Below are 25,702 nucleotides of genomic sequence, written 5' to 3'. Positions count from 1 at the left end.
GAGAGAGAGAGAGAGAGAGAGAGAGAGCCAGCCACATACATACATAATTATATTTGTGCTTTCCTTGTTTTAGGTACAAACTCTACAACGCAGATGTGTGGCTGATGTTTGCGAAGATTTTTGTAGCTATCACGTGGCTCTTCTGGAGAATAGCTCTCACAGTCGCGAGATTCCTCTTCAGGAAAGTGAAAGCTAAACAAGACTGAGTTGGGGATGAAAGAACGGAATCTTATGAACACTTATTTCTGTGCAAATGTACCTTGAATTTAAATGGTGCATAATCTGTGACTTGTGTTAGATTCCGCTGAACTTTGAAATAGATAGCGTTACCATACGCTTAATAAGTCTAAGGATTAAGCTGGTATCGACTCACCTTGCTGTCCCCAGGAATCAAATCTCTCACTGGAAGTTATATTATATATATTATATATATATATATATATATATATATATATATATATATATATATATATATATATATATATATATACACATGTTTTCTTCTGTATTCATTTGTGTTATTTCATTAAATTTCCCGGAAAATTAGTTTTTATTTCCTGCATTTCATTTGAGTTTTTATTTTCTCTACAGTTGACATGAATTTAAATGCTTCTCTTTTCATTTGAGTTCACTTTTCTTTTACTAAGAAAATTATGGGGGCAGTTACATTAACTCACAAGTTATCCTGAGTTTTTCTTTTTCCGGAAAAAACGAAGACAATTATTTTCAGCCTAACTAGAGACCTGATCCAACTCTCTGGTTGGTATGACATCGAAGATGGCGAAAAAATAATCGTCCGTGTGACACTTAAGGTTATACAGTATATGAACCTTGATGACGGCTGCAAGTGAAAAAATGTGCCGAAGTTTCCTAGGCGCAATCGAATTTTCTGTACATTGTATAATCAAGGCCACCGAAAATAGATCTATCTTTCGGTGGTCTCGGTATAATGCTGTATGAGCCGCGGCCCGTGAAACTTTAACCACGGCCAGGTGGTGGCCTGGCCTATATCGTTGCCATAAGCACGATTATGGCTAACTTTAAATAAAATAAGAACTACTGAGGCTAGAGGGATGCAGTTTAGTATGTTTGGTGATTGGAGGGTGGATGATCAACAAACCAATTTGCAGTCCTCTAGCCTCAGCAGCTTTTAAGATCTGAGGGCGGACAGAAAAGTGCGGACGGACTGCCGGCACAATAGTTTTCTTTTACAGGAAACCAAAAAGTGTTTTGAAAATGTAGCATTCTTTGATGGGTGGGAATAGATCAATGCAAATTTTAAAATATAAGCAACAAAGTGTCAAAACACTTCACGATGATGATCAGCTCTTTTTGGAAATGAATATTATGATAACCCCGCGGTCTTTAATGGCGTCATCTTTTGGAGCCCGAATCGTCGAAGTGACATCGCGGTGTAAACATCAGGTGTGATATATTGTGACAAACGAAAAGTGGAACAACGTTAGTGTTACAATTGTCTTGGAGATGAAATACTTCAAGTAATCTCGTAGCCCATTATAAAGCAATGGAAGTGAAATTATAACGTGAATCAAGGTCGACAGAGCAATAAGCCGCTGTTTGAACAGCATTGTCTACTAGAAGTAGGCATAGGCTTAGCCTAGTACCTAGTACTGTTACCAGTAGGAGGCCTGGTTGGTTTGTCCCAAGCGGGCTATCTTAAGGTCTTAACCCCTGCCATTTGCTAATTTCATGTTTCGCAACCGAGGATTCGACTTACTGAACTTGATCAGTATAGCGTTACACCAGCAAAGGTAATCGAGGCTACAGTAACTTGTGATTGCTATACTCCTGTTGTAGCCGTTAATTACATGTAAAAATGTAGGATAGGCCTACGTAAGAATACGCAGAAGGATCTTGGGATACTTTTTAATGATATTTTCATTTGGCTAACGCCACCCTCCGTCAGGAATAATCGGATTGCATCGTGCTTATTGTTTTGTTTCATAACAAGTCGGACGACTGGAATTGAAAAGTACTTGGTAGTAGGCTCTTTATTCTGGTTGTTTAGCTTCTTGTGTAACACTAGAACCTGTTGACTGTAACTATAGATGTTTATAAGTGACAGTATCCATAGTTAATTTTCGCTCCATTGTACTAGCTTTCGTAACAAAAACAGGTTTGATTATAAACATTCATTTGCACTGGCAAATTCTGTTGTTGTTACCGCCCAAGTCAGCTCACTAACTGCCAGGTATTCTTTAGTTATTTAGGTCAAAAGTCACAATGGGTTTTCAGCAAACGGGAATAAATCGCCTCCGATCTGTTCCGGAAGAGAAATCCGGCGAAGCAAGCCTGATACCTAGCCTATCCCTTGACAAATTGATATTTATAAATACCGTACATATTACCTTTCTCACTTTGTTTATCAGTAAGAATGGTCTGAGAAGGTGTAAGCCCTCTGGGTTTTCCGTAAGTTACTTGGATACACTCAGTTTTATAAGCTTGGCAGCAAAGTGAAAAATGAACGGAGTACCTAACCTAACTCTTATGTGGGTTTGGACTCGGCTACTATAAGAGGTATAGTTCCGTATCATTTGGTTCACTTGGGTCAAAATCTTGTAATATCAAGTGTAAAAAAAAAAATTGAGAAATATAGAAGCTGGGAGATCATTGTTGCTATAAAAATACATGTATACCTGGTGCAAGTGATCAGTAGGTTTTATAATATATATACATACATATATATATATATTATATATATATATATATATATATATATATATATATATATATATATATATATATATATATATATATATATATATATATATATCGATGTTCTCACCCGGAATTGCTATCAGTTATTGTTGGCTGACCTTGCAATTGAGATCGTTTCGTCTCACCAAAACTATCAGTGATACAATCTTATCATTTACATATTCTGATTATCCTTCTAATGGTCTTCCAAGAGATTCGTCGCAGACAGTTTCTTGTTTGTGAGCGTGAGGGTCCCTTAATCTGTTAGCTTGAATCATCTCTCGTTACTGCTAAAACGCAACACTGTTTGATGTCTGTTTGAAACGCCTTGGTGGGTTGATGAGGTATTTCTCGTCTTTAAGTGAAGTAAGTTAATTTTTTTCTGACTATAGCATTTTCATGATCTGATACAAGACGGAACGGAAGTCCTCTGTGTGTATGTGGTGAGAAGTTTCCATGTTCCCTCCACTTCAGACTGAAGTTTCTCTCTGCTTTTATCTGAGATATTCGCGTTTTTATTTTCACTGGTTACTGTCAGTTACAGCGTAAAATTCTTCAGGATCCTTCAGAGTCATGGAAGAATTTTATTTTTTTTTATTTTAATTTTGAAAATTGTCGGCTTTAGACGCGAAATCAATTTTGCGATCGATGGTACGAGTTAGTATAAATTCTGTTTCTGATTTGGTTGTCATTTTGGATTAGTTGCCTTAGCTTTCAGTCAGTATACCATTAAATTTAGAATGTTTCCGTTACCATCAAGATAAACTACTGATGGACGCCGAGACATAATCACATTGCGATGAGTCTAAAAGTATTTGTTTAACTAGTCATAGGTAAAACATGACACTGCCTTTTTAGTGGATGTTTCCGTGATAAAATGGGAAAAAAACATTGTTGATTTTTATATTGAAATTGAATAACTCATGATTATTAATAGACGCCTGCCTACGTTCATTTGATTATAGTAGCCTTTTACTGAGTGAAAGTGATAGAAACGATATTGTGCAGGCTAAGGATTGGACATACAAGACTCGCTCATGGGTTCTTGATGTCAGGTGAAAACCATCCATTCTGCAACGCCTGTGTCGTTGCCCCCTGGACTGCAAGACATTTGCTGGCCGAGTGCCTCAGTCTTGGGGATCTAAGACATATAGGCTCCTCTCATGGGGACGTGACAGAGATGGACATTTTATTCTTGCTATGATTCTCGGGGAAAATTGTTATATAGAGCAGTTATGTGTCTTTCGTTTAAGGGCCACCACTAACGTTCAGTTATACCTGTGCAATCATCCCTGCACAGTCGGCCTGTACAGGCATAACTGAACGGCAGTGGGTTCAGTTTTGTCTGCACAGGACGACTGTGCAGGCATAATTGCGCAGGTATAACTGAACGTTCGTGGGGGCCTTTAGTGAGGCGGGCTTCCTCAACAAATTTAGGTCATGTACATATGCAGTTTGTGTGTTTGTATGTATTTACAGATATAATTATATGTATATATACACACATTTAGGTTTTATTACATGAAACTCCTTAATTTTTCTCCTATTTCATTACTTCGTCAATAACCAATCAATCATTCTGCAAGCTTTGTTTACCTTTCCCATTTTCACTCATTGCAGCAGCTAATAAGAACACCCGCACCTGGAAAATGTTGAGAGCGAGGCATTTGCTGTTGCTTATGGTCGCTGCCGTAACCGTCCTAGGTTCGGGTGCCTACCGGGTAGGCTACTCTTCGTCGGAGTCCTTGGTACCAAAAGCCATACGAACTTCTACATGGGTATCGTTAAAGCGCTTGCGGGCAGCGGGCACCACGTAAGTTAGTTTATGAAAGTAGGGAGAGTTGCTGAAAGTGAAATAGCTACAGCTTCTCTCTCTCTCTTTTATAAGTCTAGGATGGATATAAAATACTTTGTTATTTCTCCACAATTAAATATTAAATTTAATCTGAACTTATGTTGCATAGCTTTTAGAACAAGTTAGCTTTTCCATGGTAATATGTATTGGAATTAAATGTGTCTCGTAGTTTTTCAATGTATCACACGGACATACAGTATATATATATATATATATATATATATATATATATATATATATATATATATATATATATATATGCGTTTGTATGCACAGGACATTGCCCTATGTCCAATTCACAGCTGAGTAGTTATTTGACCATTCAAATATTTTCTTTCTCTTTAACGACTTATTTTTGTATTTAGTTATGTGAGTTAAACACCAGCCCTGCAAATCTCTTCAGTGAATTCCTACCAGGTGCTTACGCGATGTATCAGAGAACTTCCTTTGTAAAACTATAGACTCGACAAATTTTTCCGTAACTCAGAAATCGTCATCCCTCCGCGCAGGTAACGTTCGTGACCGCATACACTTACGAAGAATCCCGGAGGAACGAGAACATCACCGAAATATGGGTTCCAGAAGCTGATGCCGGTCGACTTAACCAGAACCGGTTCAACACGTCAATGATCGTGCTTACGGCTCAGTTAGTGGGGATTGCACCTTTGTGCGTAGAGTCTCTGGGAAATAACAAAGTCCAGGGACTGTTACGAGACAAATTTGATGTTGTTTTAATGTCGCCATTAAACGACTGTTACCTCTCAATCGTCCACCAACTTAAGGTAAGCGTGTGTGTTTCTGTCATGTCTATTATTTTATGTGGTGTGAATCACTTAGATGTGATATTGTCGTCCTGTTTTTCTGTGCGCGCGCGCTCGCGCGCGCGCACACACACACACACACACACACACACACACATATATATATATATATATATACATTGATAAAACCCAGTTTTGAAGGCCATTGTAAATGAATAAAAAAAAAATTGCAAGCATGGACGGAAATTTCGCCACCTCTGACGGAAAAGCCAGAGGGAGCTGGTGATACTGATTAAGTACAAACTTGAAAGAGATTTGTACCAAAGTATGAGTTTGTTTGCACTACAGTGATAACCGGTTTCATAGTAAGGCCTCATTCAAATCACAGGTCAAGTTACCAAGACAAGTGCTTTTCCGATTTTTTGTTTTTACATTTTTTAAGGTACATAATTTGTGTTTGACTGTTTTTCATATGCTTCTTCGAGTTGTTATATTTTGAGACTAAGAATCATGCTCCTTTTTTTATGCTACCTGGTATTTTACCGTACTAGGCTCCCGTTACTCTTTATTCAGTTTGTTATCAGATACTTTTTTCAGTTTTCTGAAAAGAAAACTATTGTGCCGGCTTTGTCTATCCGTCCGCACTTTTTCTGTCCGTCCTCAGATCTTAGAAATTACTGAGGCAAAGGCTCAGATCTGTAGCCTCTGTACTTTTTATGTTATATAGAGTTAAAATTTACCATAATAGTGCCTCTGGCAACGATAAAGGCCAGGCCACCACCGGGCCGTGATAAAAGTTTCATGGGTCGCGGCTCATACAGCATTATACCTAGACCACCGAAAGATAGATCTATTTTCGGTGGCCTTGATTATACGATGTACAGAAAACTCGATAGCGCTGAAGAAACTTCGGCGCATATTTTACTTGCTTTTCGATTCGCCTGCTGTGATTTATTTTACCAATATTTTTCTTAAAACTCGAACTTGCTGAGCGACGAACATTACCATTACAGGTGCCTTTCATCTACGTCAATCCCGCTGGCATGACACCCTCCATTTCTGAACCCGTCGGGAATCCAGACTTTCCATCATTCGCAACTGTCCTGATTTTCGACCACAGGCACCCACTGACCTTCTGGCAAAGGGCGAAGAATGTGCTGGCAGAACTCTCACTCTCCCTAGTCGGGAAATACATACTCAGTGACAAGTAAGTTACGTAGCGGCCTAACTATTATCCTTGTACTTATTCAGTGACTGTTTTAGGATTTCCCAAAACTGGAAAGAAATATGAACACATTTCATCGCTTCGTCAGCCTTAAGATATTTATGGAAAACTAACATAAATCCCCGACTTTTCTAGTTTTGGGTAAACTTTTATGCTGGGTCTAAACCTCGCAGAGTTGCTTACTTATCGGTTCAGTACTCTAAAATTTTTCCAACATTATTCATTGTTAATTTGTTACGAACTTTATACTATAAATATGTAACTTTGTGTGTCTTGGAAGTTCATAAATTTTAACATATTTATTAGTTCTTCATCGCGACTTAAGCCTTTGTTAGAAACGCTATGTTTACTTTAATGAGCCTTTGCCAGGTGTTTCTGTTGAGAGACCTCCCTTCCTTTGTCTCTCATGTCTTCTCGAACGCAGTCTCTTATCTTCTCTTCAATCTTCCTCTTCTTTTTGTCCCTATCACTTCCATTTTCGTGATCTCTCTTGCAACATGTCGCTCATTATCTCCCCTGCGTATCGGGAGCCCAAAATATCTCGATTTTGACTCTTGGACTTTGTTTGACGCTCCAACGACTTTTGCTGATCATCTGATGCATGCATCTCTTATCTTATCTCTGTTTGCCACTCCACGCATCCATCTGAGCACCCTCATTTCTGCCACATCTAACTTATATATTATTCTTTTTAGTTTTCAGAAAAGAAAACTATTGTGCCGTCTTTGTCCGTCCGTCGGCACTTTTTTTCTGTCCGCCCTCAGATCTTAAAAAGTACTGAGGCTAGAGGGCTGCAAAATGGTGTGTTGATCATCCATCCTCCAATGATCAAACATACCAAATTGCAGCCCTTTAGCCTCAGTAGTTTTTATTTTATTTATGGTTAAAGTTAGCCATAATAGTGCTTCTGGCAACGATATGTATAGGTCAAGCCTATACCACAGAAAGATAGATCTATTTTCGGTGGCCTTGATTACACGATGTACAGAAAACCCGATTGCGCCGAAGAAACCTCGGGGCATTTTTTACTTGTTCTGTAGTGGTGCCGTTCTAGCCCATGCAACAAAGTAGGCCTTACCACCACCTTATGTCCCTTGACTTCGGCTTGATAGGGACTCTTTTGTCGTAGAGTATGCCTGATATAACCTCAAATTATTCCATCCACTTGAATTCAGTGGTTAATCTTTTTATCCATATGACCCATTGCTTCTGTTATCCGGCCCTTGCTTCTCCCAGCTTGATTGCGGCTCGCTGTCATCCTCCGTCCCATTTCTTATACAGTATGTTTAGTCCACTGGGCCGCGGTTCAGTCTTTGTACGACTTAACTTCAACCTTCTACTCCCTCTCCCTAAGCCTCTTCTCCACCTATCTAGATTTGCTATCTAGATGTTCTCAGGTTTCTGCAATCAAAAGATGTCATCAGCGTAGACAATACACCCTCAGTCATACTGAACTAGAAGGGGCTCAGCGCTGATACCTGGTTAGGTCCTGTTCTGACCTGGAAGCTTAGCCATCCCTACAGTAATTCCCATGCTGGTGGTTGTGTTTCTATACAAATCACCAATTGCTTTCACGTATTATTCTGGTGCCTCCCGCTCCCTAAAACTATCCCCTACGAGACACCAATTTGACTCGAAAAATTAGCAAGAAATAGAGGGTAGATTGGAAATGATGCAAGGTCCCGATGGTCAAGACGACTCTAATCAAAAACCTTTTGCTTAGAGCTGTTAATCAGCTCAGTGGTCTGGTAAAACTAAGGTATACTTAACTTTTTCTAATTTGCTTTTCTCTTGTTTTCACGTTAGGGAGGTAGTGACGTCAGTGCACCTCATGCTTCCTTGCAGAGTCCCCTCTTCCCCTAGCTGCAACCCCTTTCATTCCTTTTACTGTACCTCCGTTCATATTCTCTATCTTCCATCTTACTTTCCACCCTCTCCTAACAATTGTTTCATAGTGCAACTGCGAGGTTTTCCTCCTGTTACACCTTTCAGACCTTTACACTTTCAATTTCCCTTTCAGCACTTGGCCTTTCGCCAAAATAGTATATTCTAGTTTATATTCTTCTCTTATTTTCGTTCTGTTTTCGTTTTATTCTCTCAGACGCTTTTATTACCTATTTCAGAATGGAGGAGTACTGTCGCAGCAGTGGACTTTGCCCTGAGGATATGCCCCCTTTCCCCGAAATTCAGAGAAATGTCTCGCTGGTGTTTTTAAACAGGTAATTACTGGTAATGATCATGTCCCTGGCAGACGCCTCCCGAAGGGGGGTAGCGCCGTCAGTGCACTTTACGCGGTGCAATGTAGGCATTACTTAAGGTGCCTTGCAGCGTCCCTTCGGCCCCTAGCTGCAACCCCTTTCGTTCCTATTACTGTGCTTCCATTCAAATTCTCTTTCTCCCGTCTTGCTATCCACCATCTCCTAACAGTTGTTTCATAGTGCAACTGCGAGGTTTTCCTCCTGTTACACCTTTCAGACCTACCTACTCTCAGTTTCCCTTTCAGTACTGAATGGCCTCATAGGTCCTAAATTGTATATTCCTCCTGGCAGACACTGACTTGAGTGTAATTATGAATTCTTTTTTTATTGTCCTTCTGATTAAACTGACACGTACTAGACGTCCCGTTGGATCTTCGAAGTAACTGTGTAAAAATGAGAGAACGTTCATGTTTTGAATTCCTGCTGAAATATTTTCCATTTGAGGATTCACCTGGCAGTCTACAGCTTGGGGAATTATCTCAACAGTGAAACATGCGATTGTAAATTCTTAATTTTCCTTATTTAAAAATAGTTATTAGGAAACACTGTTCAATACAGTGATAAAAATGAAATATCCTTGTACAAATCCACGTCTTCAGTACACTAAAAATATGTTATACTTAGTGTTTACTCTGTAAGTGTTCATTTGTTAAAAAAAAAAAAATGTACAAATTACTTTTTTTCTTGTCACGTTCCTGATTCTCTCCTGATTGCAGCGTACGGGAACTGGAGATTCCAGCCCGTCCCCACGTCCCAGCTGTCATCCATTTAGGGGGCATCCACTGTCGACCTGCGGAACCCCTTTCTAAGGTTTGCTGTGTCTGTCTCGTTGTAATTAAAGCGTGGTTAATGAGATAAACTAGATCTTGAGTTTATAAAGTTGATGCAATAAATCAAATCATTCAAAATTATGGAATTGCATGCATAGCCTACATACGTAAGCTCTTCAGACTTCTGAGGGATTTCCCTCAGCCACTGGTAAATAGGTAGGTCTAATTGTGAAAAGAGAAATAGCTTGGACATTAAGAGTGACGTTGATTATTTAGCGTAAAAAAAATACATGCATTACAATTTACTTACCTTTGTGCAACCTACGAATATGTTAGAGGCGTCAATAGAAATAATACTGTAATCTAACATCATCTGATGGGACGTGACCTGGGGTTCATAGAACTCAAGTGCAGATGCCCAAATATTATTCACAGAACGACAGGTTAATGAATGTGGAGACATGGATTGTCGATATGCAAATATTTTCTTATGGGCAAAACGCACATTTCTGAACCGGTAGGATCTCGATGACTGGGCTGAAGAGTCTGGAGAGGACGGCTTCATTTTCTTCAGTCTGGGAACTGCCGTCAAGTCAGCTGACCTCCCAGAGAGGTAAGTGGTATGTTTTCATAGAGATAAGAAAACGCAAACATAATCAGTAGTAAAGAAGCATCAGGCGAATGGTTAATATCGAATCTCTTATTAGGTATATACCGATAATATTTGAAGTAATACTTTAGCACCCGACCCATTTCGGATGCTTATTCCTTTATTGATCAACAAAAAAGAAATATGCTTAGAATTACATCAGAACCAAAAATACTTGGTAATAACATTTTGGGTATGTCATTGTCACTTGGCAGTTACAATTATGCACAATACAGGATGTTCCATAGTCAATGAATAAAATAAGTGGATGTAACAGTAAGGAATTTTATTTTCCGTTTCAACAAATGATTCTGACTGTTAGAGTGAAATATCCTAATCCAACTGAGGTAAGATAATTTTAAGAGAAACACTGGGTAATGAAATAAGATAAGTAAATCCGAGTCATTTGTGTATGACAATTTATTTAAATCTATCATGCAACAAAATCTTAGGCTGCAGTTCTCTTGCTGAGTAGGCCTACTCTCCGACTATTTATAGGTCTGTGTGTTTACAGAATTTACTGGAAGCTAACGTAAGCAAACGTGGAATGACTCTCATGAAATTTGCAGAAAAAGTTTTCACTAGACACAGGACCAGTTCAATCAAATTTTTTTAATCTTAGCCAAACTGGAGAATGCTGTTCAGCGTGACGAATAATAATATCTGTTTTGAAAAAGCACTTGACCCTTTTTTTACTTATAGGCTGAGCAGGGAACGAAGGATTAATGCCTTGCATTTTGAAGAGATGCAACACCGAAGTTATAAACTGAGTTTGTTCCTCTTTCATTTCTCTCTCTTCAGTCACAGACAGATGTTGCTCAGCGCTTTCGGTTCCCTGAAGCAGCGAGTACTCTGGAAATGGGACGACGAATCTATACCTGGAATGCCCCCAAATGTGCGGGTAGCAAAGTGGCTTCCTCAGCAGGATATTCTTGGTTAGTGAAATTAGGACAACCGGAAAGTTTAACTCGGAGCACCAGGCTTTATTCCTTCTTTCAGTTGCGTTCTCATTTTAAAACGATTCTCTGCATTTGTTGTATAGAAATGATTTTCGTGATTTATCTCTACCAGTTGATGTTAAAATTATCACCCTATTGTTACCGACAAAGTTTTTCACCAAAGAAGGAAACAGCATTCCCATATATTCTTATGCGCAAGACTTGATAAAAGTTTAAAACCGCTAACTTGATGGAGCAGCGTCAGAGAATGAGAACTTAATAGAAATATCAAGGAAACCGCAAAACCTGGAAAAATGCTGGGCTTAAAACACATGTGAAATCAGGGATTACACGAAATCCGTAGGGAAGTTGTGAAATAACCAGTCTACACTGTTTCGCCATGTTTTGTACTAGTCCCTGGGCGGTCAAATGTGTTTCGCCGTGTTTAGTACTAGCCCCTGTGGACGGGGGATCAAATGCATTTAGGGACATTTGATCCCCCATGGGCTAGTAAGAAACATGGCAAAATACATTTAACCCCCTTGGGGCTAGTACTAAACACGGAGAAAGAGTGTAGATGAATCACTGTTTCGCCGTGTTTAGTAGTAGCACTCGGGGATCAAATGTTCCTAAGCGAGTTGCTCACTTCACAAATTCCCTAGGAATTTCGTGAAATCCCTAGATATCACATATTCCCTGTAACATATAATATATGTGCGTGTTTGTTTGTGAATTATCAAAACTTTCTAAATGTATTCCCTGCTGATCCGCTCAACGCAACCATTCAGGCCACCCCAAACTTCGCCTCTTCATAACACATGGAGGTCTCCTGAGCACCCTTGAATCGGTCTACCACGGGAGACCCGTTCTGGGACTGCCCGTCTTTGGGGACCAGATGGGCAACATGAAAGACGTGGAGCGCCAGGGCTGGGGCAAGACCCTCCTGTGGGATGACCTCACAGAGGGAGGACTCCTCGAGGAAATCAACTCAGTCATGAACAACAAAACGTAACTCTCTCTCTCTCTCTCTCTCTCTCTCTCTCTCGCTATTTACATTCGGTAACAAATCAACTAATCTAAAATGTGGTACTACCTCTACTGAAAGACCTAGGCAATGGTCACTGCCACATTCTCCCTGTGAACACTGATTTAAAAAAAATAAGCGCCATGCTCAAGCCGTCCATAACCAGCAACAGCTTCATGCTTCTCCAGAATATACATAGATTCCATTATAAATACTGTGCCAGGCATTTTGGGGCTTTCTGGATATTTAGACCATTCAGTTTTCTGGATATTCAGACCGTTCAGTTCTAATAATCTCACAATATCAAAATACTCGGAACTAACCTTGCTGACTTAACTGCCCTTTTACAACATAGTACTTATTTCTACATTCATTATCCTATCAATTCATTTTGCCTTACATCTATATGTTCGAACCATATCTTGCCGTCATCAAGAATACTTGGTATTATATTACTTTTGACAAAACTATATCTGCACTATTTATCCTTGACATAATCCTCACCACAATTACAACCATGCTATCAATATATTTTTCTAGGTCTAAGTAGCCTACGTCACACTTTTTCTCGTACTTTCATTTAGCATGGTTGTTTTTGGACTCCTTGATACTCTTATTCTCTACATTATTGAAAACCACACTGTTTTGTGAACTGTCTTTCTCATTTAAAGCCTTCCCGTGTGCCTCTTCAGACCTTGCATGTCACTCATTCCATTATATTTTCTCCTGTTTTATCCTGTCATTCATTAACTGTGAATAGATGAGTGTAGAACTAAATATAACATACCGGTGAATCTTTCTGTGCGTAAGTTAAATTCTCTTCCGTGACAGAATGTATGAAATAGTGCAAGTGAGATCTAGTTTAATGAGAGACCAGCCTCTGGCCCCGAAGGAAATGGCCTTGTTCTGGACACAGTATGTCATCCGCCACAATGGAGCCGCGCACCTCCGAAGCCCAATTGCCCAGATGACCTGGTACGTTGTCCATAATTTGCTATGCACTTTTGGCTCTCTCATTTAGATAAGTAAGAATAATTTATCAAATGAGTATGATATTAGAAAACTGTAAGGCTGCGGCTTAGCCTAGTACGGTAGTACCTATGGTAGGCTAACTTAACCGCTGCCTAATAGCCTTTCGTTAGAATAGAAAGATAAATCTGAGCTTTTGAGGTGATAATTTGAGAGAGAGAGAGAGAGAGAGAGAGAGAGAGAGAGAGAGAGAGAGCCACATGCTTAATTATATTTGTGCTTTCCTTGTTTTAGGTACAAACTCTACAACGCAGATGTGTGGCTGATGTTTGCGATGATTTCTGTAGCGATCACGTGGCTCTTCTGGAGAATAACTGTCACAGTCGCGAGATTCCTCATCAGGAAAGTGAAAGCTAAACAAGACTGAACTGGGGATGAAAGAATAGGATCTTATGAACACTGTGGAAATGTACCTTGAATCTTAAATGGTGTATAATCTGTGACTTGTATTAGATTCTGCTGAACTTTGAAGTAGACAGCGTTGCCATGCAGTTATTAAGTCAAAGGATTAAGCTGGTAACGACTCACCTATCTTTCCAGAGGAACCAGCTCTCTCGTGGAAGTTACACACACACACACACACACACACACACACACACACACACACACACATATATATATATATATATATATATATATATATATATATATATATATATATATATGTATAAAATACAAAGCTTTATTTGACTTGAAAAGTTTTCTTTCTTATTCAGATCACATTCTCTGTTCTCTTACATAATGCCTTTCATGTTTTTTAATTCGTTTGTGTCTTTCATTAAATTTCTTGGAAAATTCGTTTTTATTTCCTGAATTTCATTTGAATTTTTGTTATTTTCTTTACATTTCATATGAATTTGAGTGTTTCTCTTTTCATCTGATTTCACATTTCTTTTACTAACAGAATTGTGGGACAATTGTGAAAATACTAAGCGACGGACGGTGATATTAGCGTCATCAGCAGTTACCCCAGACCTGATCGAACTGCTTGGTACGGCATCATAGATAATGAAAAAAAAAAGTCCATGTGACACTTAAGGTTATATATGGACCTTGATGACACCTACAAGAAAAAAAGTAAAAAATGCGCCGAAGTTTCTTCGGCGCAATCGAGTTTTTTGTACATCGTGTAATCAAGGCCACCAAAAACAGATCTATCTTTCGGTGGTCTCGGTATAATGCTGCATTGAAACTTTAACCACGGCCCGGTGGTGGCCTGGCTTATATCGTTGCCATACGCACGATTATGGCTATCTTTAACCTTAAATAAAATAAAAACTACTGAGGCTAGAGGGCTGCAATTTGGTGTGTTTGATGATTGGAGGGTTGATGATCAACATACCAATTTGCAGCCCTCTGGTGTCAGTAGTTTTTAAGATCTGAGGGCGGACGTAAAAACGTGCGGACAGACGAAGCCGGCACAATAGTTCCCTTGTTCAGAAAACTAAAAAGTGGTTTGGAAATGTAGCAGTCTTTGATTTGTGGGAATAGATCAATGCAAATTTTAAAATCTGAGTGCATTAAATCCTATTATAAACAGTAAGCAACAACAGTAACAAAACATTTCATGATGATCAGCTTTTTTTAAATGAATATTATGGTAACCCAGCGGTCTTTAATGACGTCATCTTTTGACATTGCGGTGTAAACATCAGGTGTGATATATTGTGACAAACGAAAAGTGGAACAGCGTTAGTGTTATAATTGTCTTGGAGGTGAAATATTTCAAGTAATCTCGTAGTCCATCATAAAGTAATGGAAGTCAGATTATAACCTGAATCACATCAAGGTCTGAACAGCATTGTCTACTAGAAGTAAACCTATAGGCATAGGCTTAGCCTAGTAGTAGGCTACTGTTACTAGTAGGAAGCCTGGCTGGTTTGCCCCAAGCAGGCTATCTTAACCCCTGCCTTTTGCTAATCTCATAATGCCTCGCAACCGAGGATTTGACTCACTGAACTTTATCGATCTAGCGCTACAACAGCAAAGGTAATCAAGGCTACAATAACTTGTGGTTGCTATACTCCTGTTGTTGTCGTTAATTACATATAAAAATGTAAGATAGGCCTGCGTAAGAATACACAGAAGGATCTTGGGATACTTTTTAATGCTATTTTCATTTGACAAACGCGACCCTCCGTCAGGACTAATCGGATTACATTGTGCTTATTATCTTGATTCATAAGTCTGACGACTGGAATTAAAAAGTAAGTATTTGGTGGTAGGCGCTTTATTCTGGGTGTCTCACTTTAACTATCGATGGTTATCAGTGACTAACCATAGGTAATTTTCGCTCTATTGTACTAGCTTTCGTTAAAAAAAAACAGGTTTGATTATAATTAATTTTCACTGGCAAATTCTGTTCTTGTTACCACCCGAGTCAGCTCACTAACTGGCAGGTATTCATTAATTATTTAGGTCAAAAGGCATAATGGGTTTTCAGCAAGGGAATAAATCGCCTCCGATCTGTTCCGGAAAAGAAATCCGGCGAAGCAAGGCAGGTGCCTAGTCTATCCCTTGACAAGTTGACGTTTATAATTACCGTATATATTACCTTTCTCACCTTATTTCTTAGTAAGAATGGTCTGAGAAGGTGTAAGCCCTCTGGTTTTCCGTAAGTTACTTGGATGCACTCAGTTTTATAAGCTTGGGAGCAAAGTGAAAAATGAACGAAGTACCTAACCTAGCTTATGTGGGTTTGGACTCCGCTACTATAATGGCTGTTTCCGCATTAGTTGGTTCACTTGGGTCAGAGTCTTGTAGTGTCAAGTGTATCCAAAAAATGAGAAATGTAGAAGTTGAGAGATCATTGTAGCTATAAAAATACATGTATACCAGGAGCAAGTGATCATTAGGTTTTATAATATATATATATATATATATATATATATATATATATATATATATATATATATATATACATATATACTATATACTATATGTATTATATTGTATATATATCTACACACACACACACACACATATATATATATGTATATATATATATATATATATATATATATATATATATATATATGGATGTTATCTCACCCGGAATTGCTATCAGTTATTGTTGAGTGACCTTGCGATCGAGGTCGTTTCGTCTCACAAAAAAAAACTATCAGTGATACAGTCTTATCATTTACACATTCTGATTATCCTTTCTAATGGTCTTCCAAGAGATTCGTCGCACACAGTTTCTTGTTGGTGAGCGTGAGGGTCCCTCTATCCGTTAACTTAAATCATTTGTCGTTGGTACTAAAACGCAACACTGTCTGAGGTCTGTTTGAAACGTCTTGGTGGATTGATGAGGTATTTCTCGTCTTTAAATGAGGTAAGTTAATTTTTTTCTGACTATAGCATTCTTATGATCTGATACAAGACGGAACGGAAGTGCTGTGTGTGTGTGCGTGTGGTGAGAAGTTTCCATGTTTCCTCCACTTTAGACTGAAGTTTCTCTTTGCTTTAATCTGAGATATTCGCGTCCTTATTTTGAAAGGTTACTGTCAGTGACGGCTTTGAATTCCTCAGGGTTATTCAGAGTCATGGAAGAATTTTATTTTTTTAAATTTTATTTTATTTCAACTTTGAAAATTGTCGGCTTTAGACGAGAAATCAATTTTGCGATCGATGGTACGAGTTAGTATAAATTCTGTTTCTGATCTGATTGTCATTTTGGATTAGTTGTCGTATTTTTCAGTCAGTATACCATTAAATTTAGAAAATGTTTCCGCTACCATCAAGATTCGCTACTGATGGACGCCGAGACGTAACCACATTGCGATGAGTCTAAAAGTATTTATTTAACTAGCCGTAGGTAAAACATGATGCTGCCTTTTTTTAGTGGATATTTCTGCGATAAAATGGAAAAATAACATTGTTTATTTTTATATTGAAATTGAATGTCTCTCATGATTACTAATAGGCGCTTGCCTATGTTCATTTGATTGTAGTAGCCTTTTACCGAGTGACTGATAGAAACGATACTGTGCGGGGTAAGGATTGGACATACAAGACTCGCTCATGGCTTCTTAATGTCAGGTGAAAACCATCCATTCTGTGACGCCTGTGTTGTTGTTCCCTGGAGTGCAAGACATTTGCTGGCCGAGTCCCGCAGTCTTGGGGGTCTAAGACACATAGGTTCCTCTCATGGGGGCGTGACAGAAATGGGAATTTTATCCTTGTTACGATTCTCGGGGGGGGATCGTAATATAGAGCAGTTATGTATCTTTTGTTTAGGGGCCGCCACTAATGTTCAGTTATACCTGTGTAATTATGCCTGCACAGTCGGCCTGTACAGGCATAACAGAACGGTAGTGGGTTCAGTTTTGCCTGCACAGGCCGACTGTGCAGGCATAACTGCACGTTAGTGGCGGCCTTAAGTGAGGCGGGCTTCCTCAACAAAATTAAGGTCATGTACATATGGAGTATGTGTGCGTATTTGTATGTATGTATTTACAGATATCATATATAAACACATACACATATTTAGATTTTATTACTTGAAACTCCTTTAATATTTTCCCTATTTCATTACGGCGTCAATAACCAATCAATCATTCTGTAAGCTTTGTTTACCTTTCCCATTTTCACTCATTGCAGCAGCTAATAAGAACACCCGTGCCTGGAAAATGTCGAGAGCGAGGCATTTGCTGTTGCTTATGGTCGCTGCCGTAACCGTCCTAGGTTCGGGTGCCTACCGGGTCCTCTTCATCGGAGTCCTTGGTACCAAAAGCCATACGAACTTCTACTTGGGTGTCATTAAAGCGCTTGCGGGCAACGGGCACCACGTAAGTTAGTTTATGAAAATAGGGAGAGTTGCTGAAAGTGAAATAGCTACTGCTTCTCTCTCTCTCTCTTTTATGTCTGGGATGGATATAAAACACTTTGTTATTTCTCCACAATTGAATATTAGATTTAATCTGAACTTATGTCGTACAGTTTTTAGAACAAGTTAGCTTTTCCATGGTAATATGCATTGGAATTAAATGTCTAGTAGTTTTTTTAATGTATCACACAGACACACACACACATTATATATATATATATATATATATATATATATATATATATATATATATATATATATATATATATATGCGTGTGTATACAAGTCATTGCCCTATTGCTAATTCAGAGTTGAGTAGTTATTTGACCATCCAATTATTTTCCTTCTCTTTAACGACTTATATTTGTATTCGGTTATGTGAGTTAGCAAGCAGCCCTACGAATCTCTTCAGTGAATTATTCCTTCCAGTTGCTTACACGAGGTATCAGAGAACTTCCTTTGTAAAACTATAGACACGACAAATTTTTCCGTAACCCAGAAATCGTAATCCCTCCGCGCAGGTAACGTTCGTGACCGCATACACTTACGAAGAATCCCGGAGGAACGAGAACATCACCGAAATATGGGTTCCAGAAGCTGATGCCGGTCGACTTAACCAGAACCGGTTCAACACGTCAGTGATCGTGCTTATGGCTCAGTTAGCGGGGTTTGCGCCTCTGTGCACGGAGTCTCTGGGAAATGACAAAGTCCAGGGACTGTTACGTGACAAATTTGATGTTGTTTTGATGTCGCCATTCAACGATTGTTACCTCTCAATCGTCCACCAACTTAAGGTAAGCGAATGTGTTTCTGCCATGTGTCAGTTATTTTGTGTGATGTGAATCACTTACTAGTGCATATATATATAAATTTATATATAGGCCTATAATATATATATATATATATGTATGTATAGGCCTGTATTATATATATATGATATATAGGCCTATATTATATATATATATATATATATATATATATATATATATATATATATATATATATATATATCCCTTCAGTGAAAATAATGATAAAACTTTTTTTTCTTGTCTCCTAGTGATGAGGCCATTGTAAATGAATAAAAACATTGAAAGCATGGACAGAAATTTCGCGACATCGGACGGAAAAGCCAGAAACAACTGGTGATATTGATTTAGTACAAACTTTAAGAAGATTTGTACCAAAGTAAGACCTCATTCAAATCACACTCATCAAGTTATAAAGACAAGCGCTTTTCCGATTTTTTGTTTTTACATTTTTTAAGGTATATAATTTGTTTGATTGTTTTTCATCATCTGCCTCTTCGAGTTGCTATATTTTGAGATAAAAAAAATGCTCTTTCCTTTCATGTCAACTGGTATTTTACCATATTATGCTCCCGTTACGTCTGTATTTAGTTTGTTATCAGATGCTTTTTTCAGTTTTCTGAAAAGAACTATTGCGCCGGCTTTGTCTGTCCGTCCGCACTTTTTCTGTCCGCCCTCACATCTTAAAAACTACTGAGGCTAGAGGGCTGCAAATTGGTATATTGACCATCCACCTTGCAATCATCAAACGTACCAAATTGCAGCCCTCTAGCCTTTGTAGATTTTTTTTTTATTTTATATAAAGTTAAAGTTTTCCATAATGGTGCGTCTGGCAACGATATAGGCCACCGGACCGTGGTTAAAGTTTCACGGGTCGCGGCTCATACAGCATGATAGATCTACTTTCGATGGCTTTGATTATACGATGTACAGAAAACTCGATAGCGCTGAAGAAACTTCGGCGCATTTCCTACTTGTTTTTTATTCGCTTGCTGTGACATATTTTACTGATATATTTCTTAAAACTCGAACTTGCTGAGCGATGAACATTACCATTACAGTTGCCTTTCATCTACGTCAACCCCGCTGGCATGATACCGGCCATGGCTGAAGTCGTCGGGAATCCAACCTTTCCATCATTTGCAACTGTCCAGATTTTCGACCACAGCCACCCACTGACTTTCTGGCAAAGGGCGAAGAATGTGCTGGCAGAACTCTCACTCTCCCTAGCCGGGAAATACATACTTAATGACAAGTAAGTTACGTAGCGGCCTAACTATTATCCTTCTATTTATTCAGTGACTGTTTTAGGATTTCCCAAAACTGGAAAGAAATATGAACACCTTTCATCGCCTCGTCAGCCTTAAGATCTTTATGACGAACTTCCATAAAACTCCGACTTTTCTAGTGTTGGGCAGACTTTTATGCTGGGTCTAAACCCCGCTGGGGTTGATTGCATACGGCCTTAGTACTTTCAAACTTCTTTGGTACAGTTTTCATTGTTAGTTAATGTTATGAACTTTAATCCGTAAATATGCAAATTTAGATATCATGGAACATAAAGTTTAAGAGTATTCAATGGTTCTTCATCACAATCCTTTATCGGAGTCGCTGTGTTTAATGACTCTTTACCAGGTGTTTCTATCATGAGACCTCCCTTCCTTTGTCTGTCATGTCTTCTCGAACGCAGTCTCTTATCCTCTCATAGGTCATCCTTTTCTTTGTGTCCTTATCACTTCCATTTTCGTGATCTCTCTTGCAACATGTCGCTCATTATTTCCCCTCCTTATCGGGAGCCCGAAATATCTCAGTTTTGACTCTTGAACTTTCTGTGGCACTCCAACGACTTTTACTGATCACCTGACGCATTCATCTCTTATCTTATCTCTGTTTGCCACTCCACTCATCCATCTGAGCACTCTCATTTCTGCCGCATCTAAATTATATTATTCTTTTTTTAGTTTTTTTAATAGAAAAGTATTGTGCCGGCTTTGCCAGTCCGTCCTTCGGCCCCTGCCTGCAACCCCTTTCATTCCTTTTACTGTACCTCTGTTCAAATTCTCTTTCTTCCATCTTACTTTCCACCCTCTCCTAACAGTTTTATGTTTTACTCCTGTTACACCTTTCAAACATTTCTTCTCTCACTTTCCTTTCAGCGCTGAATGACCTCGTAGGTCCCAGCGTTTGGTCTTTGGCCAAAATAGTATATTCTAGCTTATATTTTTCCCATATTTTCATTCTGTTTTCGTTTTATTCTCTCAGACGCTTTTATTACCTGTTTCAGAATGGAGGAGGACTGTCGCAGCAGTGGACTTTGCCCAGAGGACATGCCCCCGTTCTCCGAAATCCAGAGAAATGTCTCGCTGTTGTTTTTAAACAGGTAATGGTGATGATCATGTTCCTGGCAGACACTTCCCGTAGTGGGGTATAGTGCCGTCAGTGCGCGTCACGCGGTGCACTGTAGGCATTGCTCAGGGTTCTTTGCAGCGTCCCTTCCTTAGGTCCCTAGCTGCAACCCCTTTCGTTCCTATTACTGTGCTTCCATTCATAGTCTCTTTCTTCCATCTTGCTGTCCACCATCTCCTAACATTGTTTCATAGTGCAACTGGGAGGTTTTCCTCCTGTTACACCTTTCAAACCTATCTACTCTCAATTTCCCTTTCAGCACTGAATGACCTCATAGGTCCCAGCGCTTGGCCTTTGGCCTAAATTGTATATTCCTCCTGGCGGACACTGAATTGAGTTTAATTATGAAATCTTCATTTTCTTTCTGATTAAGCTAATAGGTACTAGACTTCCCGTTGGATCTTCGAAGTAACTGTTTAAGAATGAGAGAACATTCATATTTTGAATTCCTGCCGAAATATTTTCCATTTGAGGATTCACCTGGCAGTCTTCCTTATTTAAAAATAGTTATTAGGAAACATTGTCCAAAACAATGATAAAAATTAAATATCCTTGGACAAAATCCACGTCTTTAGTACACTAAAAATATGTTATACTTCGTGTTTACTCTGTAAGTGTTCAGTTGTTAAAAAAATGTACAAATTCCTTTTTCTTCTGATCGTCACGTTCCTGATTCCCACCTGATTTCAGCGTACGAGAACTGGAGACTCCAGTCCGCCCCCACGTCCCAGCTGTCATCCATTTAGGGGGCATCCACTGCCGACCTGCGGAACCCCTTCCTAAGGTTTGCTGTGTCTGTCTCGTTGTAATTAAAGCGTAGTTAATGAGATAAATTAGATCTTGAGTTTATAAAGTGATGCAATGAATCATATCATTCAAAAGTATGGAATTGCATGCGTACATACGTAAGCTCTTCAGACTTCTGAGGGATTTCCCTCAGCCACTGGTAAATAGGTATAGGTCTAAGTGTGAAAAGAGAAATAGCATGGAAATTAAGAATGACGTTGATTAATTAGCGTAAATTAAAAAAAAAATACATGCATTACAATTTACCTACCTTTGTGCAACCTTTGAATTTGTTAGAGACATCGATAAAAATAACACAGTAGTCTGACATATCTGGTGGGACGGAACTGGAGTTTATGGAACTCGAGTAAAGATGCCTAAACATTATTCACAGAGCAACAGGATAATGAATGTAGATACATAAAATATCGATATGCAAACATTTTCTTACGGGCAAAACACACATTTCTGAACCGGTAGGATCTCAACGACTGGGCGGAAGAGTCTGGGGAGGACGGTTTCATTTTCTTCAGCCTCGGAACTGCCGTCAAGTCAGCTGACCTTCCGGAGAGGTAGGTGGGAAGTCGTTTTGTTTGAGGTAAAGAAACCCAGACAAAATCGGTAAATAGCAAATTGGCATCAGACGGTCCTTCCCACGATCGTCACTTGGGATACCTTATTGGAAAGATCAAAGCCAAGAGAGACAAGGTCTGCTCACTTCCCCCCCAAAATCCCCCATGTAGGCGGAGCTTTGTCTACCTACTTATTGCGTCAGCAGGTGAATTGCCGTAATGAGCAGGTACCTCTAAGATACGTCATCGCCTACGCAGTTACCCCAGGTGGGAGGCGACTCGCCGAATTGGGTAGGCCTTATCTATCTTGGCCTTGGAAAAGATGTTAAGATAACGTCACTGTGAAAAAATCCTCAAATCATTAGCCTTTTGAAATTTATTGATCCGTTACGGGTATAAATGTCATTGCAAATGAAATACTGACAACTATATGTTGCAAGCGTAAGACAGTCTTGACATCAGAAATGTCTTAAAAACATTGCAGAATGTATCACTTGCTGTGGTAATTGCATTTATAGGTAATCTAAACGTCACCGGTGAATAATCATCACAAAACACCCCCGAAGATCAGTCGAAAATAAAAGAAATTGGAAGTAAAGCTAATTTTTAAAAATTATATACATCTCTGATGTTCCAACCACCAACATACGGTATATTTTAAACATTTTATTAGTGTTAATGTTAAATGAGATTCAAGCCAAGAGGCCCTCTTTTGCTTCCTTTTTCGCAGCCACAGACAGATGCTGATCAGAACTTTCGGATCCCTGAAACAGCGAGTGCTCTGGAAATGGGACGACCCGTCCATGCCAGGAATGCCCGCGAACGTGCGAGTAGCGAAGTGGTTGCCGCAGCAGGATATTCTTGGTTAGTGGGATTATGACCGTTGCAGAAATAGTGCTTTGCCGTATGGCAATGTCCAATGTCTCCTTCTTGATGACAGTTCGTTCGCTTGTTTGCGTTATTTTTAACTGATCCTAATTTCTGTTCTTGAATCCGCTTGATTTTGATCCACGTCTTGGGTGAAGGAATATTCATTATGTTTTTATGAGTGTTTGACATTCGTAAGTCTGTTCACGGGCCCAGAGCCTAATCCGGCGTTCTACCATTATTTAAATGAGATTCTTGTTTTGTATTTATCTCCTGGAAGGCTTTGTAATATTCATATTCTGTAGTGTGCATTTGATACGTGTGTTCCTTCATAAATCGTTTGTCTGTCTGAATACGATTCTATGACTGCCATGAGCAGTTATGTGCTAAGATTATGGTGTATGTGGCACGTGCCTACAACCATTTCCGACGTAATATAATTTTTCTTTGACTGTTTGAATCTATTGCGATGTACTTGATATTTTCTCTTTCACACTACTGTTTCTTTCGTGGGAACAACTTTAGGAAATTAAAAAATCATAAACTTGATTATAAAGAATATGTCGTTTCCCACGTGGGTTGATGAACACTTAGAATGTATGGAAACTCTTAAGAAAGCAAATAGTCCCATAGTTTAAATGTATAAAGCAGGAAAAATGGAGTCTGGTGACTGATTTCTCAAATCTGTAATTCACATTTCTCAGATATATAAATATTCTGACATTGGTGAGTTAGTGGAACTTGATTTTAGGTCCCACCAAGTAAGACTCCAGACATTCCAACAAAATCTGAGTGTACTGTAGACAGATGTATGACAAGGGTAAGGAAGAATGAAACATTTATGCGACAATTTCTTATTCAAACTGACAGATGTTTAAAAATGGGAAAAAGAATACTCATCTAACAATTAGATAAAATAACTTCATTCTTGTCAACTTTTATTTTTCCTGTAGAAGGGTAGTGAACCTTCTGAGGTGCACAGTAGGCATTGTTTAAGGTTCTTTGCAGCCCATTTCGTTCCTTTTACTGTACCTCCTTTCATATTCTCTTTCTTCCATCTTACTTTCCACCCACTACTAACAACTGATTCATAGTGCAACTGCTTTGAGGTTTTCCTCCTATTACACCTTTCAGACCTTTTACTGTCGATTTCCGTTTCAGCGCTGAATGACCTCATAGGTCCCAGCGCTTGGCCTAAATTGTATATTCAGTTCAATCCATTTCTTACAAACTTTGCATCGGAACTTCACCAGGTCACCCCAATCTTCGCCTCTTCATAACGCACGGAGGCCTGCTGAGCACTTTGGAATCTCTGTACCACGGGAGACCCTTGCTGGGTATACCTGTCATAGGTGACCAAGAGGCCAATATGAGGGACGTGGAACGCCAAGGGTGGGGCAGGACGCTCCTGTGGAAGGATCTCACCGATGGAAGACTCCTGGAGGAGATCCTGTCTGTTATGAATAACAAAACGTAAATGAATCTTTCTTGCCAGTATAGAATGTCTACACTTTTGCATTCCAGTAACCATACTAATAAGCAAAAATAAGCCCAGGCAATACACCACTGTACTGCCTTTCCTTGATCACTATAAAACCCTGCTTCCTTTACAGAATGCATGAAATGGTACAAGTGAGATCTAGCTTAATGAGAGACCAGCCACTGACTCCAAGGGAAATGGCCTTGTTCTGGACAGGGTACGTCATCCGCCACAAGGGAGCCACACATCTCCGGAGCCCAATTTCCCAGATGCCATGGTGCGTTGGCCCTAATTATTTATACGTCTCTTTCATATCCAGAAGTATGATTTACAGTATATTGATAATTTAAAATTCTCTACGTTTCATTACATAATGAGTTGTGTACCCTATTATTGTTAAAGCAATGATTTCTTAGTACAGTACACACACATATGTATGTATATTATATATATTATATGTGTGTGTGTTTAGAAAGATGCAGATGCTTCAACAGACTATTTATGTTGTAGGTACAAAGTCTACAATGCAGACGTGTGGCTGATGTTGGTGATATCTTTGGCTCTGATCATATGGTTCTTCTGCGCAACACTTCTCGCGGTAACGAGGTTCTCACTCAGGAAATTAAAACTGAAAGAGGATTAAACAGAAGACCTGTGCAGGACCATGTCCGAGTTTCATCGCGACGGTGCCTTATTAAAAATCTGAAAAAATCGAAGGGTTTTTCGAAAA

The 25,702-nt window shown here is 39.1% G+C and overlaps 2 protein-coding genes across 5 annotated transcripts in view; both read left to right on the top strand.

Annotated features, from left to right (window-relative positions):
• Positions 1–13,729, top strand: part of LOC136844755 (uncharacterized) — a 23,829-nt gene extending 10,100 nt beyond the window's left edge. Inside the window, exons 11-21 of the mRNA XM_067113990.1 lie at positions 74–197; positions 4,349–4,531; positions 5,083–5,355; positions 6,348–6,541; positions 8,683–8,778; positions 9,534–9,627; positions 10,109–10,200; positions 11,038–11,171; positions 11,963–12,182; positions 13,030–13,173; positions 13,462–13,729. Coding sequence (XP_066970091.1) covers positions 74–197; positions 4,349–4,531; positions 5,083–5,355; positions 6,348–6,541; positions 8,683–8,778; positions 9,534–9,627; positions 10,109–10,200; positions 11,038–11,171; positions 11,963–12,182; positions 13,030–13,173; positions 13,462–13,594 — 1,687 coding nt within the window. The 3' untranslated portion in view covers positions 13,595–13,729. The remainder of the gene's footprint in view (positions 1–73; positions 198–4,348; positions 4,532–5,082; positions 5,356–6,347; positions 6,542–8,682; positions 8,779–9,533; positions 9,628–10,108; positions 10,201–11,037; positions 11,172–11,962; positions 12,183–13,029; positions 13,174–13,461) is intronic.
• On the top strand, positions 2,940–25,702 carry LOC136845140 (UDP-glycosyltransferase UGT5-like). Of its 4 annotated transcripts, none has more exons than XM_067115076.1 (11): positions 2,940–3,084; positions 17,830–18,017; positions 18,577–18,849; positions 19,923–20,116; positions 21,146–21,241; positions 21,958–22,051; positions 22,534–22,625; positions 23,356–23,489; positions 24,746–24,965; positions 25,106–25,249; positions 25,483–25,702. In XM_067115076.1, the coding sequence occupies exons 2-11, from the start codon at positions 17,859–17,861 to the stop codon at positions 25,613–25,615; spliced, it is 1,539 nt and encodes a 512-aa protein (XP_066971177.1). In that variant the 5' UTR covers positions 2,940–3,084; positions 17,830–17,858; the 3' UTR covers positions 25,616–25,702. The 4 variants fall into 4 exon arrangements, with proteins under 4 accessions (XP_066971177.1, XP_066971178.1, XP_066971175.1 ...); XM_067115077.1 differs by lacking the exon at positions 2,940–3,084 and adding an exon at positions 14,881–15,216; XM_067115074.1 differs by lacking the exon at positions 2,940–3,084 and adding an exon at positions 16,419–16,561.

This window comes from Macrobrachium rosenbergii, chromosome 13 (assembly GCF_040412425.1).
Source record: "Macrobrachium rosenbergii isolate ZJJX-2024 chromosome 13, ASM4041242v1, whole genome shotgun sequence".
NCBI classification, from domain to species: domain Eukaryota; kingdom Metazoa; phylum Arthropoda; class Malacostraca; order Decapoda; family Palaemonidae; genus Macrobrachium; species Macrobrachium rosenbergii.
Note: the sequence above shows the minus strand (reverse complement) of the source record. Positions and strands in the feature narration are given on the sequence as shown.